The following is a 20,019-nucleotide window of genomic DNA, read 5'->3' as shown; positions in this document are numbered from 1 at the left end:
CCCAGCAGTATTTTTCTGTAGATTAGTATGACAACCTAAAACCTGAGTTTTAGTATGACAAACCTGATGTTTGCTGTAAGGCTTTGTATTAGTTGTCTTTTGCTAAGTAATAAATTAGCTCAAAACTTAGTGGTTTGAAACAACAAACATATAATCTTGCAGTTTTTCTGGGTTGGGAATCTGGGCACAGCTTAGCTGGGTGCCTTTGCCTTAAGGTCTGTCATGAGGTTTTAGTAAAGCTGTTGGCCAGGGCTGTAATTTCATCTGAAGGCATGACTGGGGAAGATCTGCTTCCAAGCCCACTTTTGCGGTTGTTGGTAGGATTTAGTTCTTTGTGAACTCTTGGGTTGAGGACCTTAATTCCTCACTGGCTGTGGACTGAAGGCCTTTACAGTTCTTTGTCACATGAGCTTTTCCATAGGCAGTTCACAACTTGGCAGCTAGCAAGAGAGAGAGACCAAGGATAGGAGCCAGAGTCTTCTTGCAACCTAATCTTGGAAGAGACCGTCCCCCTGCTTTTGCCATATTCTGTTTGCTAGAATTGAGTCACTAGGTCCAGCAACACTCAAGGGAAGGGAATTGCACAAGGGTGTGAATATCTGGAGATGGGGATCATTAGGGGCTGTCTCAGAGGTTGCTGACAGCAGGCTTTTTTCTCCCCGTTTTTTCTTTTCCAAATCAATTTCAGGCAATACAGCAGGCTTTTTCTGCAGCTTTAGCCTTCATGTGTCCTGGCCTTACTCCTCCCTCACATGTAGGTTCTAAGTCTGTAATACAAATAAGAGCTGAAAACACAGGAGTTATACAATAAGGAACTCTGTTAAATGCTTCACATAGCCCTTATGACATCATACACCCTTATATTATATGCCCTTACATTATATACTCTTATGACACTACATGATGTGGTCATTTGTTAATTTAATACTCATCTACATCTCAATATACTGTGAGCTCCCTGAGGACAGGGAATTGGTTTTGTTCACTGCAGAAATCCAGAGCCTACAACAGTGTCTGGCACTCTGTGCCAGACAATAACTGTTTGTCAAATAAATAAAGGAAGGAGAGAGTCCTTTTGCTTCACACAACAAACCTACGAGGTGGGTACAGTTCTTATGCTCATTTCACAGGAAATTCAGATTCAGAGATACACTGAGTTTCTCAGCCTTACATAGCTAGGAAGTAGTGGCACCTGGGACCCCAGGTGTATCAAGCCCCCTCAAAGCCCATTCTCTTAGTTACCTGAGTCTGTGGCTTCCTGCTTTTATGTTTTGGGGGTAGAAAGTGTGTGTGTGTGTGAGAGAGAGAGAGAGAGAGTGTGTGTGTGTGTGTGTGATGTATTTGGGAGGGACTTAGCCATCTTCTTCCACCAGGCAGCTTCTCAGTAGGCAGTTTCCACCACCCACTATAATCTAGAGTAGAGTAAGCCTTCCTTGGCTGAATCCTCAAGTGAATTTCTATTTTCTTCACATATTGGAGAGAAGAATGAAAATCAGATGAAGGGAAGGGAGAGCAGAGAGCAAGAAATATGGAACCATAGAAACCATGAGTCACAGAAGTGACTGGGGGAGTCGAACGTCTCCTACTATCTCTGCCTAATTTTTATGAAGTGAATCAAACTAAAGCAGACTTGGTGTCAGTAAACTTTTTATAGGTAAGGTCTGGTCCTTCTAGTGTCCCTGCTCCTTTTATCTTCTTGTCAGTTGCCACAAGTTCCTACTCTTATTCAAGTTTAAATATTTTTTTTGAAAGTTTGAAAGGTCTGCGTCTTAGGCACTTTGTGAGAGAGGTAATGACACTGACAATTAAAAAAAAAAAACTATGATAACAAAACTAACATATATTGAGTGCTTACTATGTACTAGGCAAGATTCTAAGTGTTTCCCATGTACTAACTTATTTAAAAGATCCTATAGAACCATTAAGTCAACCCTATGGGTGACCTTAAAGGTAGATATACTAGTTATCTATTACTGTATGTGAATTATCCTGAAAGTTGGTGGCTTAGAACAGGAATGAACATTTATTATTTCTGCCAGTTTCTGTGTATCAGGAATTTGGGAGTGTCTAGGGGTTCTATTCCAGCTCACTGAAAGGTCAATCACCTGTTAGCCAAGGGTACAGTCATTCAAAGACTTTACTGGGGCTGGAAGATCTGCTCCCAAGATGGTTCACTCCAAGGCTGGCAAGACAGCAGGAAGCTCAGTTTCTTCTCATGTAGACATATCCACAGGGGTGCTTGAGTGTCCTTACAACATGGTGGCTGGCTTCCCCCAAGCCAAGTGATCAAAAGAACAAAGGAGAAACTGCTATGTCCTTTTTGACTCAGTCTTGGAGTTATCTGCTGTCACTTCCACAATATCCATTGGCCACATATGGCAGCCCCATTCCGTGTGGAAGGACACTGCACAAAGGCATGGATGCTAGAAGGTTAGAATCTTTGAGAGCCATCCCAGAAGCTGGCTTCCACACCAGTTGCCTTGTAGTATGTACCACAACCACACAAAAGCTGATGATTCTTGAGCAATTACTATGTGCAAGGTACCATACCAGAGACTTTATATATATTATCCTTTTAAATCCTGAACAGCAACTCTAAGATCCAGGTGATACTGTAATCCCCATTTTACAGATAAGGAAACTAGGACTCAGAGAGGCTAATGACTTGCACAAGGTCATAGAGCTAGTTTGTGGCAAGTGAAATGAGCATAGGAGCACATCTCAGACATACCACAAGTTGAGTTTGTGCTATTTTCACCTGTAATGTTGCAGGGGCTGCTGTAGGGAGTAAATGAGAAAATGTTTGCAAACTACAGAGCATTGTATGGAGGCCCAGAGAGAGAACACATTCTTTCTTCCCTCCTTCAGCAATGTGAAACCGTGTCAGAAGCACACATGCATGGCCAGAGTGTCTCTTGGTAAATAAGAGACATAAACCACTTTGTTTTTGATTTTTATTAAACCAATCTTAAAAAAGATTGATTGGATCCATAGGATATAAACAACTAGCAGTGAAACCTCTCATATTCCTGGAAACTGAATTTTTTTTTTTTTTTTTTTTTTGAGATGGAGTCTGGCTTTGTTGCCCGGGCTGGAGTGCAGTGGCGCGATCTCGGCTCACTGCAAGCTCCGCCTCCCGGGTTCACGCCATTCTCCTGCCTCAGCCTCCAAGTAGCTGAGACTACAGGCATGCACCACCATGCCCCGCTAATTATTTGTATTTTTAGTAGAGACGGGGTTTCACCGTGTTAGCCAGGATGGTCTCGATCTCCTGACCTCGTGATCCACCCGCCTCGGCCTCCCAAAGTGCTGGGATTACAGGCGTGAGCCACTGTGCCCGGGCCGAAAACTGAATGTTTTGTGCTTGGAATTCTAAAGAACTGGGGAAAAGGAGAGTAATAAAGTAGAAAGAATGGTTTCATCTCCTGCCCAGCTTATATGGTGAGGAGGAGGTTGGCAGTGATTGAGTATAATTACAAAAACAACAGTTGGGCCGGGCACGGTGGCTTACACCTGCAATCCCAGTACTTTGGGAGGCTGAGGCGGGCAGATCACGAGGTCAGGAGATGGAGACCAGCCTGGCCAACATGGTGAAACCCCCGTTTCTATGAAAAATACACAAATTAGCTGGACACGGCAGCAGGCACTTGTAGTCCCAGCTACTCGGGAGGCTGAGGCAGGAGAATCCCTTGAACTCGGGAGGCAGAGGTTGCAGTGAGCCGAAATGTGCCACTGCACTCCAGCTTGGGAAACAGAGTGAGGCTCTGTCTCATAAATGAATAAATAAATAAAAACAGTTGACCTTAAATAAGGTTTTACATTAGTCCAAATGATTTCAGACATTAATATATTTAGAAGTGTGTGTGCCTGTGTGCATGTGCGAGAGAGAGAGAGTCAGAGTGAAACTTGCAAAGTAAGGAAGTCGATGTGCCCAAAGAAACCTAAGGAAACAAGAACTATAGCACTGGGTCAGTCGCATTATCTTTCCATATCCTAATGTTTGGAGGCAAAAGAGCAGCTGTAGGAGAAATTATTTGCTTATTCGCCCCCTCAGATATTGTTATCAAAGGCAGGGGGCCTCTTCCTAACAAGCTTCCTGGAACAATGCACATACTCACATGCACAGGAAATTTTGCATAAAATTTTAAGGGCTTTAAAATTCCTTAAAGCCCATGGGACAATGTCCTTAATATTCATCAATCCCAGGATAAAAGCCCTGAATGCCAAATCATTTAGATAATTGATTTATATTTTCCATATGTACTACGAACTATGGAACTTGTTAAACTTTCTCCCCTTACATCACATTTTCTCATTACCTCGAGCTATCGTTGGTATTTTTAAATTGTGACCTGATCCATTTGAGCCTTTATGTTTCCAGACTACGGCAGGCAATTAAAAAGTAAAGTAATTGAATCTTAACACCCTTCAGAGTGTCTCCAGGGCATCCCAAAATCTGATGCAGGCATCCCTTTTATAACTGCCCCTGTACCCATACCCTCCCCTTTCCTTCAGCCAGGTGCAGTTTGTAAAGTAAACTTAGCCCTTTCGAGGGGTGGATTTTAGGGATGCAGTTCTATTGTTTTGACAAATGTATACAGTTGTGTAACTACCACTATAATCAAGATTAGAACAGTGGCACTGCCCCCAAAAGCTTTAATTTGTTGATCCATTTTATCAGTTGATGGACACTTGAGTTGTTTCCAGTTTTTGGCAATTATTTGCATTAGTCTTTTGCTTTTTTTGGGTGGGGGGTTGGACAGAGTGGAGCACAAAAGTGTCATCCCCTTCTTCCACCATCTAAGTCTTTTGGGGCATTTCACCAGTGCCCTCTGGAAGCAACTGCATTGGTGCAGATATATTTTTTGCATTTGAGTACCTGCCTTTCATGACCTTTTTTTTTTTTATTTTACTTTTTCCAAATTGGGTCCCAAACGTTCAACAGGTCAAGGTGGACACTATGCAGACAAAATAACTCGTGTAGTCCATCCCGTGTGCTTGGAAGGTGTCAGCTGCTCTTACCTGTGACTTTCGGATCATCAGCCTTGGAATCAGCCATGATGTTAAAAATGCAGAATCTCAGGCTCCACGCCAGATCTACAGAATCAGAGTCAGTATCTTAACAAGATCGTCAAGTGTGCCGGATGCATATTAAAGTTTGAGAAGCACTGGTATTCCACACTCGCTACCAAAAATATACTACAATTTTCTAATAAGATTTGGCCCTTTAAGTTTTTCTTTCTCAGTAGTAAACTCACTTTGTAGTTTGAGTAAAAAACTCAAGTTTTGGGCTGGGCGCTGCATCTCGCTGGGTGTGGAAGCAAAGGCAGAAATGAGAGGGACAAAAGGAGGCAGAGAACAGAGTCCAGGCTGTTAGAAGACCCTCGCGGCCAGACCCGGGAGGCGACGAGAGACCGAAAGGGTGAACCTCCGCCCCGCTCGGCGGCCCCTCGGAGTCAGCACACTCAGGGTAGGATGCGAGCGGCCACGCGCAGCCCAGGCGCTTGCAAAACTTAGCGGAGCCGGGCCGGGGCCGGGGCCGGGCCCTGGGCGGGCTGGCAGGAGGAGGGACAGGCGGGAGGGCGGGGCCGGCGCGGCGAGGGGCGGGGTCAGCGCCGAGGCCGCGGGGGCAGCCACGGCGCCGGGCAGCGGGAGCGGCGGCCGCGCCATGTGGCTGCTGGGGCCGCTGTGCCTGCTGCTGAGCAGCGCCGCGGGTGAGTCGGGGGGCCGCCGGCGAACTTCCCGCGGGGCAAGGGGTGCGGGGCGCGGCGGCCGGGTGCGATTGCGTCCCCTCCCGGGCACGGGCCGCTCTCCGGGCGTGGGTGTGCGCGGAGGGCGGACCCCGGCGCCCGGCTGGCCGGGACCCTGCGGAGGGGCCGCCGCGGGGTGCGCGCCGTCCTATTGTGTGGGCGTGCGCGCCGGGTCGTGTTGTGCTGTGTGCGCGGGCGGGGCTCTGTGCAGTCCGGGTCTGGGGAGCCCGGCGGCTGCCCCGATTGGGCGTAGCTCGAGTGTGGCTGTGTGTGTGTTGTGTGTGTTGAGGAACGGAGGCGGGGAGAGGAGACGAGAGAACTCTTCCCTGGTCTCATCTTCCCAGACGCTCGGGCGCGCGCGGCTGCGTTAGCCTCCTCGGGGCCTCTTCCTGAGTCTCTGGCGTGCACTCCGTGCCTCAGTTTCCCCACTTGCTCCGCGAAGGGAGTAGGAAAGCCGCTTCCTTTCATTCCTCTCTGGGACTGTTTGGTTTGGGTAAAGTGAGTTGAAGCAGGGCCGGATCTGGGAATTCTTCATTTTTGCCTCTGATCCTGGGAACCGAAGCTTTATTTAAGACGTCTGACCACCCTCTTTGCCCCGCGATAGGCGCCCTGACCGCCGAGGGGCCCTGGGAGAGGACACGGGGCTTCATCCGGCGGCCCTTTGAACTTGGCATCACCACCGCGTGTGCATCCCGGGGCCTGGACCGCAGCAAACCTCCTTCCCTTCCAGACAGCGTGCTGTTCCCAGGAACTTTTCTGCTGATGTGGGCACTATCCGAATTCCAGCCTGGGAGCCCTTCCTCCTCTGCCCCTGCCCGCCGCCCACAGCTGTCAGCTGTCCCTCCTGAGCTGGGCCCGCCCTTGGTCCCTTGACGTTTATTTCTGGGCATCTGATGTCCAGAATGTGGGTGACAGGGCCCAGTGAACTTTCTTCAGTAGAGTCTTGCTTGCCTGGCGTTTGTGCCATCCACATATCTAATAGCTGCCCTGTTTTGCCAAGTGCTTCTAGCAGCGTGGCTGTCGAGGTGTCTTTGGTGGTGTGTGGGTTTGCTAAGTCGAGGCTCACTTCATTCTGAGCTGTCCCTTGGAGATATGAATGCGTTAAAGGGAACTATCCCCTCTTCCTTGATGTCCCTGGTCCTGGGCATCCTCACAGCCCACTGGGCAGCCTTTGCTGCTCTCAAACCCGTGACATCATCTCCTCTCCTCTGATACCCCATTTAGATGCTTGTGGGTTTGCTGGGCTTCCAGGGAGGGGCCAGACCTCTTGGTGACTGCTGTGGATTTTTAACCAGGTCTGGGTGAGAGTGTCCTTAAATTAGTACACCTGGGGAGAGAGTGCTCCCAGGACCGTGGGCAGCCAGGAGCAGGTGTGAATTGTTTGGAGACTGTTAGAGCAGGTCGATTTCTAGGGCGTCTACAGACATGAAGACCTGTTTGCATTCACAAATTCAATTTGTGTAGCTGTGGTGTGTCCCCTCATATCATCTGAGAAGGACGGTGTGGAAGCTGGCTCTTGTGTGTGCCCTGGGAGAGCCACTGTGGCCAAATGGAAACTGTTATTTATTGCATCTCCCAGTTGGTACTGGGTTGCTTTAGTTGAGTCTCCATCTCTGTAAAAATAGTTGTAAAGTTAATTTTGTCCCTCTCTGGTCAGCAGTGGCTATTTAATGTGTGTGTGTCCATCTAAAATAGGGCTAAAATAAATAAAATGGTCATAGTGGGGAGTGGAGGGGTAGGGGGAGGAATAGCGTAACTGTCCCTAGTGGGTGTTCCATTATCTGAGGGCTTTGAATTACCTTTACAGTTGCTTCCTTAGAAACATCTAGGCAGGTTGGAGTGTGTGCATCTTTCATGTTACATTAAGCATCATCTTTTTAGCATGGATTTCAGTTTGACCCAAGTGTTGTCAGAAACAGGACTAGTCATTTTTCCTAATGTCAACCAGATGCTCCTGGGTGCCCAGCCCATAAGAAAAGCCTGTTTGGTTCAGTTTGGGTTTCATAGCCAGACCAGAGACCCTACCTCTCCATCCCATAGCCTGTGCTTCGATTCTCTTCTGGGAAGTTGATAAAACAAGAGAGATTGTAAAAGCCAAGACTTTGGATTTCTGTCTCCATCTGATAGTCTATGACAAAGAATCCCGGGGTCAAGATTGAACCCTAGTTAGAGCCTGGGTCTTTGTGGGGCTGGAAAGCCATTGACATTCCAAGAGCAGTTTGGAGGCCTTTTTTATTCAGGAACCTTTTTAGAAACCTTCTTGTGTATTTTTTTCTTCCTTTGTTTTTATTTGTGTTAGGGAAGTGAAGCATTGATTTTCACTGTTACTATTTTTTAATGTATCCTGCGAGAGAGACTCAGCCCGGGTCACGTCATCTGATGTCCAGTTTTCCTGCATGTGGGTGCAGTCAGTGAGTTTAAGTGTGTAGGGCTTGAGATATTTCCAAAGGCGGCCATGCTTGGGTGATGGTCCATCTTCTCACCTCCTCCAGGACTGACCTTTGCCTAGACCTTCTGACATTGTTTATCAGTGAAAAGGCTTGATTTTCCCGTGTGTACTCCCAGGAGTGAGTATTGACCTTTTCTCCTGGAAAGATCTGCTTAGTGGTGTGAGGGGTGGGTTTTGTTGTTTTTAACTGAGTGGCTGTGCACAGCTCAGCACAGCTCAGCTCAGGAAGATGAGGCCTAGAAGAGGCCTTGTACACCAGAGTACAAATAAACACACCTTGTTGCTTTTCATCTTCAAAGAGATGTGACTAAGGCTCCCTACTGGGGTGTGAGATGTTTTTTCCTGACAGCCAACTTAGGCCATTTACTCTGGGATAAGTGGGGGAGGGAGAGAGATTAGAGTAGGAGAGGGTGGGGTGGTAAATTCTGGGCCTTGAAGAGTGGTTTAGACACCTTTCAGCCAGTCTGCCGGAGAAGTTGAAAGTAGACTTGTCACCTTTGTAAAGCAGTTTAGAGAATTTGGAGTTTAGGAACACTTATAATCAAGTAATTTCATATTAAAGAATTGGCCTTAAGCTGGCGTGGTGGCTCACGCCTGTAATCCCAGCACTTTGGGAGGCCAAGGCGAGTGGATCACTTGAGGTCAGGAGTTTGAGAGCAGCCTGGCCAACATGGTGAAACCCTCATCTCCACTAAAAATACAAAAATTAGCCAGTCGTGGTGACGTGCGCCTGTAATCCCAGCTACTCTGGAGGCCGAGGTGGGAGAATCACTTGAACTTGGGAAGTGGGGGTTGCAGTAAGCGAAGATCGCGCCACTGCTCTCCAGAACAAGATTGCCTCAATTAAAAAAAAAAAAAAAGAAAAAAGAATTGGCCTTTACAACCTTGCCTGTTTGCGTGGGCAAGGGGAAGAGAGGGAACCCACTGTTAGTGAAACATCTCCTGTGTGTGAGATGCTTTGCTCATTACTTTAAGCACATGATCCCATTGAAACTTGCCAAGGATATCATGTGGCAGGAAATCATTGTATGGTTCAGGAGAGATTGATAATACCCAGGATACCACAATAAAGGCTGAAGCCTAGATTGTAACTTAAGCTTCTCCTTTCCCCCAACCTGGGCTGTTCCCATTCTGTTTCCAGGCTTCCTGCACCTTGCTTCCATGCCTTTCCTCCACAACACTCTTGTGAATTGACAGAATCAGTGAGACTGTGTACATGAATGCTCCCCCTCCCCAAATCTGTTCACTTTGTGGTCACTGCCCAGGATTTATTCAGCAGAGACATGAACTTTCTCTGCAGGACACTTTGGTGTTCATGGTAAATACATAAAATACATCTCAATCCTTACGTGAAGATGAACCTTTTTCAGAATAACTCTGGTCCTTTTGCTGTGTGTGTGGGGGTGAGTGACAGACACGCTAGGCGGGGACATGATACCAGCCAGGGTTCGATTTCTTGACCCGAATTGTAATCACATGGGGGTTCGTTTTTATTCTTTGAGCTCTAAATTCATATTTCCTCCCTTAAAATGTGTTTATTGTATTTTACAATTAAAAAAATAAGTACACCATGGACATGCCTTGGAGTGATGGAACTGTTTTTAGCTGTGGGATTGCCCCAGGGACGGATCTATTTTTGGTTGTTGGATTTTCTTGTTTGTTCTTTTTCCCTCTTTCTGTCTTGGAAATACTTAGGAAATGCTTGGGCTGTTCTAACCATGCAGTTTTGTTGTTGTTTTGACAGTGCCTCTACCTGACAACCAGGGAGATTTTTAAGTTGTCTGCTCGTGTGTGTGTGTGTGTGTGTGTGTACGCATGTGCATATGTATGTAACTGCCTTCTATTGCTGTGAAAAAATCTACTCACTTGGATGCTAAGGAGTGCCTTGAAGATGTTTGCTGGGAGAGCAGCCAGGTACTTTTGATATGCCATATTTGCTTGTCACATCGTTTGCTTGATGTTTAATATATCTTAAGATAGTACGTGGATGTTTATGGCAGAGTAACTGCTTGGTCGGGGGGATAGCAAAAGTTTACTTGAGGTATGATTCTTAGGGCTTTTGGCGGTGGTTGCAGGGATGGGGTTAGTCTCGGACAGAGTTTCTCAACCTTGGTACCAATGACACCTTGGTCTGGATGGTTCTTTGTTGTGGGGGCTGTCCGGTGCATTGCGGGATGGTCACAGCAGCGTCACTAGTTCTCGATGCCCATATTGGCTTCCTCTTCACCCAGAGTGGTGATAGCCAAAACTGCCTCCCGACATTGCCACGTTGCCTGTAGTTGAGAACCCCTGGTCTAGCGTGCATGCATCTTGAGCACATTACTGTGCATCCTAAGTGTGTCTTCTGGATGCAGGGGGTCAAGATGCCATCCTACTCCCAAGGGCCTTTGGGCTTTGGCTTTATGTTTTGTAGCCACACAGTTCCATGGGAAAACCCATTCTTAACCAGAAATGCCCTCAGTACTGACCCTTTCCCTCTCGCTTTCCTCTTGTGTCAGAGTGAAAACTTCTGGAATTTTCTATATGTGGTTTCCTTGGGAGAGACATATGCAGAGAAAGCAGGTGACAACTGACACCAAAAGCCACCTGGTTCCCTGAATGTTAAACCTGGGAGGTTCACTATCCCTGAGGGCTACAGGAGCACAAGCTGCCAGTTTGCCTTGGAAGCCTTGTGTTGAAATCCTAACCCTGGAAGTTCCCCTTCCTCCACTCCACAGAGTAGGTATTGTTCTTCTGGGCTCCCCTTTCCCTTCCCATAATTCCTTCTCCCTTGCCATCAAAAGGCCTTACAACTTGAGTCGTTCTGCAGGTGCTTGGGAGAATCTCTACTAGCAGCAAGCTGTGTGTGTGTCTTTTTACAAGTTTTCATCTTACACTTTTTTTCTCTAAAGTCTCTTTGTTGCTCTGTGTCGCTTTATAATACTTCAGTTCCTTTAAGACACTTTCCCCTCCAGCTGTCGTTTTGCTTCGCTCTATTCCAAACCTTCCTTAAGAATTGTACTTCCACCTCTCTTCAGACTTGCCACGTAACTTATCTGCAACTGTCTTCTTTTGGGCATGAATTCACAGGACTCAAGGTGGCACCCAGAGGAGGACGATGGCTTCCTGGGGAGAAGTGCACATTGTCTCAGTTCAGAACCATTTGTCTCAAACCATACCCTCTTGGAAAAACCTTCTCTAGTGAGGAGCTCTAGCTTCCTGAGTGTGCAGATGTCATTTTCTTTGTCTTTGGATAACTAGAAATGTCTTAATGTTTTATTTGGTGGTTCGTCATTGTGCCATCAGCTCTGCCACACCCAGGCACTGTGTCTATTTCCAGGGGTAGGCAAAGCCATGTAAAACTTGTTCTTTGCTCTCAAAGACCCAAATGACCCACTGATGGAAATGGGATTGTTGACCTTCTTCTTCATTATCTGAGAAGGGTAGAGGCTCTCCGCCAGTGTTATCTCGGAGGCATTTCTAAACAGGAGACGTACTGATGGATCTTGGACCTTGATGGGAACACAGAGCTGTGAAGATGTCACAGTGCTCAGGCAAACATGGGTACTGCATCTTCAGGGATATTTAATCAATGTGTCATTCTTGAACAGGTTTCAGAGGTGATGACACGTGTCCTAGTTTGCTTCTTTAGGTTTCCAGATAAAATATTGGTATACGTGTATTGGTGCTCTGCGAGTTTTCTAGCTCTAGGCTTCTGAGGTTTGAGCTAGAAATGTCTTCTGTGGCTTTTGGACAATAGCCTTCTTTACCTTATGGTCATACACAGTATATATGTGTGTGCATGTGTGTGTGTATACCCTGGTTATATATGTACACTGTATGTATAAAACCTCTCTTCTAAATCCTGCTAGATTGAAAACTCCTTGAGGGACTGGGATCATATATTAAATGTCTATGATACTTTTTCTTTTGTGGTGTTTAGAAGAGTGAGAGTGACTCCCATTCATTGAAGGTTTACTCTGCCTGGCAGGGTGGCAAGCACTGTGTGTGCCTTATTTTGTTGTAAACTTCTTGAATTACAAACACTGCAAACATAATACATGGGGGCCAGGCACAGTGGCTCATGCCTGTGATTCCAGCACTTTGGGAGGCTGAGGTGGGTGGATCACAAGGTCAGAAGATCGAGACCATCCTGGCTAACGTGGTGAAACCCGGTCTCTACTAAAAACACAAAAAATTAGCCAGGAGTGGTGGCATGGATCTGTAATCCCAGCTACTTGGGAGGCTGAGGCAGGAGAATCACTTGAACCCAGGAGGTGGAGGTTGCCGTGAGCTGAAATCGTGCCACTGACTCCAGCCTGGATGACATAGAGAGACTCCGTCTCAAAAAATAAAATAAAAATAAATAAGTAAATAAGTAAATAAAATACATAGACTGAGTACGTGCTTATGATACAAAATTCAAACAAATTAGAAGTAATGGCAATAATAAAACATTAAAATCTTCCTTCATGTTCCTTTCCCATTTCTCTCCCCTCCCTTAAGTAACTACTGTGAATTGTCCGGTATGTATCAATTTAGTTTTAACATAGATTTATATTTATATACAGATACACACACAGACATAATTTAAATGAGCTCCTGCTTGTCTGTATCTGTAGCTTTTTGGCTGACTGTTTAACTCAAGTACTATATTTCATCAATTTTATTTTGAGCCGTGTGAGTGGGTCACATCTGTCTCCTGTTTAGACATTTCAGTTACTCCCAAGCAATTTGGCAGTTTCCCTCACCTTCCCTTGCTTTGCTTGGCTCTTGAGCAGACACCCCTTTTGCGCTATCTCAGAAGTTCAGCTGATACACCTTCAGTTATTTGTGTGTTCCTCTTTTAAGTCTCTTAAAGCGCTGGCTCTTGCTTTGCAAGACAATACGAAATTATAGTCATTTCTTGCAGTGAGAGATATTTGCTTCACTATTATCAGATTCATGCTGTTTCCCTACCTCTTTGTGTATACACGAATGTGTTTAATTTTTCATTTCAATGCCGCATTTTAACATCATCTTTTAAAGGACATTCTAAATAATAGGTCAGTTCAACCTGTGCAGCACCAGCCATGCACATAACTCGATAGAAGTGATGATATACGAGCAGCTGTGAGCAAGTTTACCCGGGCACTGCCAGTGACCAATGAATCACAGCTTCCGCCCACCCCGTGCTTTTAGAAGATGCAGTTGGCCATTAGGTATGTCCTGATGTCAGAGACGTTACAACATCAAATAAATGTGTCTTCTTGGCCATCTTTCTTTCCGCTCTTATATACCTACCCATTCTTTTAAAAACAGCTTTCCGGTATGTGTACATACTATAATTTATTTAATACTTTCTCTGCTGGTAGATCTTATTTCTTTTTCAGAGCAGTTTATTCAGGTAGGTAGTATGCTCTACCATTGTATAGATGAGGAAACTAAAAGGTTCAGTAACTTTCCTAAACCTTCAACCAGTAAGAGATAGTTTCAGAATTGGCACGTGGGTCTGCATGGCGTAGACTTGGTCTCCTAACCACTGGCTCTGCTGCTTTGGTATAGAATAGAAATCCAAGTCTGTATTTGTTGGGAGAAGAATCGCACCATCTACCTCGTGCTGGAGAATTCCAGCATTGCATAGGGATGTCAATATTGACTCCACGCTTATCGTGTTGGATAGAATGATTTGTTAGACAGCCATTGGAGTAGGGGGCATCTCAAGTTGATTTTACTCAAATGGCCTATCTGTCAGATAGAAACTGCTGTTCCCCTGTGTGGAGAACGTATCAGTATAGGGGTTTAAATTGGCTGTTGCAGAGACTCAATTTATTAAAAGAAACAAAAATAAGAATAAACAAGTTTATTTCAGCACCATGACACTTGCCTTTGAATATATTAATGATGGAGACAATTTTTCCCCCCTTTATGGGAATATTTTGTTAGAATACCCACCAAAAGCATTTCTTTTCCCCCAGCACTTCCCTCAAATAGTGCTGGATGCCAAATAGAAGGACCCACTGTTCAAAAAGTCTGGAAATAGATTTTCCAGACAAAGATATAGCACTGATGATAATGCCTCATATCAAAAGAGAATTTAAAGTATTCTTAAAATTACTTTCTGACCCTGAGCTTAAGCTTATATGGTCCATGTATGAGAGAACATTTCCTGAACTAGAGATTGATATTCTTTATTGTGGAAGCAGAAATTTTAATGTGTTGCTCCAGAAAGAAACTAGAAATAATTGACCCCATCTTGTTGCTTCGAACTAAGGGGCTCTTGTGAGAAAGTAGGCAGTGGTGCCTTGTGAGAAAATAATGCCACAGGGCTGTAAAGTGTTAACTACAGGCAGAGCAGAGTGAACCCCAGGATTTTAAACTCACCCCTAGGGCCTTTCCAGAGACCTGAGAACTGGACTCTCCTTTTAGTGAGTCATTGTGATATCAAGAGACTGGTGAAAAATTGGGTGAATTCACTGTTGCCCAAATCCAACTGTGATTTTTGACAGACAAATAGCGCAGTGTGCAGACGATGTTGTCTCTGTCCTGGAGAGCAGCTACAGGGAGGGAGGGCAGGCCCTTTAGCTTACTCTGGAACAGGCCTTGGGCATCCGGGTACTGCAAGGATATGGAATTTATGAATAACTTGATTTAGAAGACTTGCAAACCCAAGGTGCCAGTCTTCCAGGTGGCAGGGGTACACTTATGTGTTTGTTGGCATAGAGAAATGAAAGCATAAAGGGTGTTTAATTTTATTGCATTAAAAATCCCTTCTCATTATTATAAGACCCAGTGAGTTTGGCTTAGGCAGTGTCAGAAGTGTGTCCTCTTTGATGGCATTACTGGAACATTTTCCTTCAGCTTTAGCTTTGAATCAGAGCAGTGTTCTCCAGGCGTCGTTAAACTAATTGGACATGGCTGAAAAATGAGCCCTAGTCATACTTGTAGTTCCACAGTCAGTTGAAAAAAGCCCCTTGATTGATTTGGAAAGTTCTAAATTTAACTTGTTTTTTTTTATTATAAAAATAAAAATGAGGGAATTTGGGGAGGGAAAGAGTGATTAGCAACATAGGGTATTTCATCAGAGTTCAAGCTGTAAAAAATGGTTAATGCTGAGAGAAACCAGAACAGAACTAAGTAAGGTGTTTCAAAAACAGATTGATAAAAACGTTGGGCCAGGCACGGTGGCTCAAGCCTGTAATCCCAGCACTTTGGGAGGCCGAGACGGGCGGATCACGAGGTCAGGAGATCGAGACCATCCTGGCTAACACGGTGAAACCCCGTCTCTACTAAAAATACAAAAAACTAGCCGGGCGAGGTGGCGGGCGCCTGTAGTCCCAGCTACTCGGGAGGCTGAGGCAGGAGAATGGCGTGAACCCGGGAGGCAGAGCTTGCAGTGAGCTGAGATCCAGCCACTGCACTCCAGCCTGGGCGGCAGAGCGAGACTCCGTCTCGAAAAAAAAAAAGAAAAAAAAAAAAAGAAAAAAAAACATTGGCATAAGCTTGATTAAAAAGTATGAGACCAGCAAGTGAGCCCAGCTGGCAGGAACCTGGGGAAGCAGGATTGGAATGAGTTGGTGCTTACTACTGTAAAAGAGATAAAGTTGGAAAGAATGACTTTTACATTAAGAATATTTGGTATTAATGAAAGATAGAACTAATCTTGTAAATGTTATAGTGAAACAATAAGCATTGGTGGATCCTGTGAAGGGCAGTGGTGATATAAAGGTTTAGCATACCCAGAGTTCATTTATATTATTCAAGTAAATGATAATGACAATACAAGAAAAGCTAACAGATGTCAAAAATATCATAGGGTTCAGTTTTTGAATAATGAGCATACCAGAACAGTCAGAGATGATACAAAATACGAACATATATATAAATATATATTTTTTCAGAGAAAGGAACACTGCCCAGAATTGAAGGGCAACGTCAGCATCTTTTGAAAGTACCCATAAAATGTGACTTGGCAACAATCCTGAACAGAAAAAATAATTCTTCTGTTTTCCTGTGTCTAAAGCTCCATGAGGCGGGATGGAGTCTATTGTGTTTTTGATGTCTATCTTATTTGCTGTTATACTCCAGAACCTGATTCAATGCTTGGCATAGTGTTGGGCACACAGTAGGATTTCCTCTAGGTTACCTACAAGAAGGAATGGAGGGGATCACTAAAGACATGACTATGACTTTGAAAAACAGACGGAATTGGGAGAGTCAGACTAAGCCATGGTGAATGAAATTTACCTGGCCAAGCTAATTCTGCCTTTTGGTGAAAATTGCTTCTCCTTCGCTGGAGTTTAGAACAGTCTCATTGATCTGCAAAGACTTGGAAAGATCTTTATAAGATATCCCTTGGCTTAAAAAGACAAAGAAAAAGAGGCCTTTGAGAGGGCAATGTACTAGAGCAATTTTAAATCAGGTGATAAATTAGATTGACTATGAGACTAGCATGTGACATATCAAAAGGGTTTCTTTTTTTTTTTTTTTTTTGAGACGGAGTCTCGCTCTGTTGCCCAGGCTGGAGTGCAGTGGCCGGATCTCAGCTCACTGCAAGCTCCGCCTCCCGGGTTCACGCCATTCCCCTGCCTCAGCCTCCGAGTAGCTGGGACTACAGGCACCCGCCACCTCGCCTGGCTAGTTTTTTGTATTTTTTGGTAGAGACGGGGTTTCACCGTGTTAGCCAGGATGGTCTCGATCTCCTGACCTCGTGATCCACCCATCTCGGCCTCCCAAAGTGCTGGGATTACAGGCTTGAGCCACCGCGCCCGGCCTCAAAAGGGTTTCTGACAGGCTAATGAAAACTGCTATGCATCTTAATTCCGTTTGAAGGGAGTTTACATAGTTTACTTCACAAGTAGGGGAGGTCACCAAGAGGAAATAAAGCAGGTCTGTTTTCTAAAATATCAGTATTAGGCCAGGTGCGCTGGCTTACACCTTGGGAGGCCAAGGTGGGCAGATAACCTGAGGCCAGGACTTGGAGTCCAGCCTGGCCAACATGACGAAATACTATCTCTACTAAAAATATAAAAATTAGCTGGGCATGGTGCCACATGCCTGTAGTCCCAGCTACTCGGGAGGCTGAGGCACGAGAATCGCTCCAACCTGGAAGGTAGAGGTTATAATGAGCCGAGGTTGCGCCACTGCACTCCAGCCTGGGCGACAGAATGAGACTCTCTCTCAAAACAAAACAAAACAAAAACAGTGTTAAGCACATGAAATAGTAAGGAACAATTGGGTTATCTTCTGGTCTAGTTTAAAAGGAAATAAAACTTTGCTGGTCAAACCACCCTAATGATTCCAGGAAGGAAACACATCATCAGTACATATAACATTAAAGGGCAGTGGAAGGTGATATAAATACACCAACTGAAGACTAAATATAAAGCAAAATGTTACCAATTCTTTTTAAAAGAAAACAGCTATCTACTCACTTTAGGACACGTGGCAAAATCCAAGAGATAATAGAGTGAAAAATTAAGGAAATAAAATCCATTATGTAAGGACTACTTTTATGGTATCATATAAGTAATTTCATAACATTAAGCATTAAAATAGATAAACAGGGTTACTGCAAATGACAAAAGGTTCATTAAACAACAAATATCTGATCATCCCACATAAAAAGACATGAAGGATTAGGAACATAATGAAAAGGGTATTGAAGATTCTCTAAGTATAAAGTTAGCTGGTGCTTGCCAAATTTTCGGAAGTTAAAATATTTAGAGAATACACAGTTTTAATGTTTTAAGTAAGGTCTGTGGGTATGGGGAAGTGCTCATCAGGTGCTGAGGATTGGGTGGTTTGTGCAGTGGGAATGGTGAGTGGGACTGACCAGTTCCTTGGGGAGCCCCCGGGGGCCTTTCCTACACACACCTGCTCCCTGGATCTACAGAAGTGCTCACTAATGGAAGCTATGGGGATAAAATCCTTCCTGCTAATGAGATAAGAAGTTTGATTAACTTTGAGTTGGGCTTAGTGAGCCTGACACCAGTGGCTGCCCAAGAGTCGTCTGCTGGTGGGAATTTACAAGAGCAACTTTGGGCCTCTTATATGGATGGAAAGAGGATTTAAAGGTTACTGAGAAGAAGGTGTATTTTTGTTATATATTATTAAGCATTCACATTATTTGAATTATTTGATAACAGAGCTGGGCATGGTGGCTCATGCCTGTAATTCCAGCTACTAGGGAGGGTGAGACAGGAGGATCACTTGAGGCCAAGAGTGGAGACCAGCCTGGGCAACATAGCAAGACCCCCATCTCTAAAAATAAAATTCAAGATAATTATTAGAAAACATTTTCCTGGTTAAGTATAGTGTATTTTCTCTTTTAAGATTTTACCATATGGATTGTGTAGAGCTTTGCTACTCTTAATGTAGTTAACAGACCAACAGCATCAGCATCACCTGAGTCAGAATCTGCATTTTAACAAGATCCCCAAGTGATACATGTGCATATTAAAGTTTGAGGGGTGTTGATATGGTGATTAAGAATACAGGCTTTAGAGTGAGTCAGTCTGGGTTCAGATTCCAGCTCCTTGCCTTGATCTTGGCTAGGTTTCTTAAACTTTTTAAATCCATCACATCTTCATCTGTTAATAGGTATAATAATGGTCCTTACCATGTAGAAATATTTTAAATAAGATAATGCATGTAAAACACTTTATTTTTATTTATTTATTTATTTACTTACTTACTTACTTACTTACTTTGAGACGGAGTCTCGCTCTGTTGCCTGGGCTGGAGTGCAGTGGTGCAATCTCGGCCCACTGCAAGCTCCACTTCCTGGGTTCACGCCATTCTGCTGCCTTAGCCTCCCGAGTAGCTGGGACTACAGGCGCCCGCCACCACGCCTGGCTAATTTTTTTGTATTTTCAGTAGAGACGGGGTTTCACGGTGGTAGCCGGGATGGTCTCGATCTCCTAACCTCGTGATCCGCCCGCCTCGGCCTCCCAAAGTGCTGGGATTACAGGCGCGAGACACTGTGCCCAGCCACACTTTATTTATAATTGCTCACTAAGTGTTATTGATTAGTAATAGATTTATTATAAAAACTTGGACAAAAGGTAGAAACACATAACATATAGTCTATCACCTAAAGATTTTTAACACATTGATTATTTATGTTTGATTTTAGATAGTTTTGATCATACATGGAATATAATTTTATGTCTTGCTTTTTTCACTTATGAATATAGCATAAGCATTTTGCCATGTTACACTAATCTACGAGTACAAGGAGTCTCCCATCACAGAATGCTGGGTGCATTCTTTGATGTTGGCTGTAAAAAGCATCTGACCCACCCAAGCCAGCAACATGCTGCCTCACAGCTTATATCCTCGTCTATATGTAGGAGATGACATTACCTGGCCCCTCTACTTTTACATGATAGTCATGAGAATCTTAGAATCGTGTAGTATGTTAAAAACAGCTAGTAAAAAGTAAAATGAGCTGGGCGCGGTGGCTCATACCTGTTATCCCAGCACTTTGGGAGGCTGAGGCAGGCGGATCACCTGAGCTCAGGAGTTTGAGCTGGGCAGCCTGGGCAGCATGGTGAAACCTCGTCACTACTAAAAATACAGAAATTAGCCAGGCACAGTGGTGTGCACCTGTAATCTCAGTCGGGAGGCTGAGACAGGAGAATCGCTTGAACCCAGGAGACGGAGGCTGCATTGAGCTGACATCGTGCCATTGCACTCCAGCCTGGGGAAGAGTGAGATCTTATCTAAAAAAAGAAAAAAAAAAAGTAAAATGCTGTACACATCTGTGTTAAGTGGGTGAATCTAATATGGAAAACCCTAAAAACAGAAATTACCCATTGACTCCACAATTCCACTTCTAGCACTTTAACCCAATGAAAT

General features: G+C 44.6%; 1 protein-coding gene across 1 annotated transcript in view; it reads left to right on the top strand.

Moving 5' to 3' along the window:
* Nucleotides 1-5,608: 5,608 nt before the first annotated feature.
* LDLRAD3 (low density lipoprotein receptor class A domain containing 3) overlaps nucleotides 5,609-20,019 on the top strand; it is a 293,157-nt gene continuing 278,746 nt past the window's right edge. The window contains 1 exon segment of the mRNA XM_033205049.1: nucleotides 5,609-5,714. Coding sequence (XP_033060940.1) covers nucleotides 5,669-5,714 — 46 coding nt within the window. The 5' untranslated portion in view covers nucleotides 5,609-5,668.

This window comes from Trachypithecus francoisi, unplaced genomic scaffold (assembly GCF_009764315.1).
Source record: "Trachypithecus francoisi isolate TF-2019V2 unplaced genomic scaffold, Tfra_2.0 Lachesis_group8, whole genome shotgun sequence".
In the NCBI taxonomy this organism is placed as follows: domain Eukaryota; kingdom Metazoa; phylum Chordata; class Mammalia; order Primates; family Cercopithecidae; genus Trachypithecus; species Trachypithecus francoisi.
Note: the sequence above shows the minus strand (reverse complement) of the source record. Positions and strands in the feature narration are given on the sequence as shown.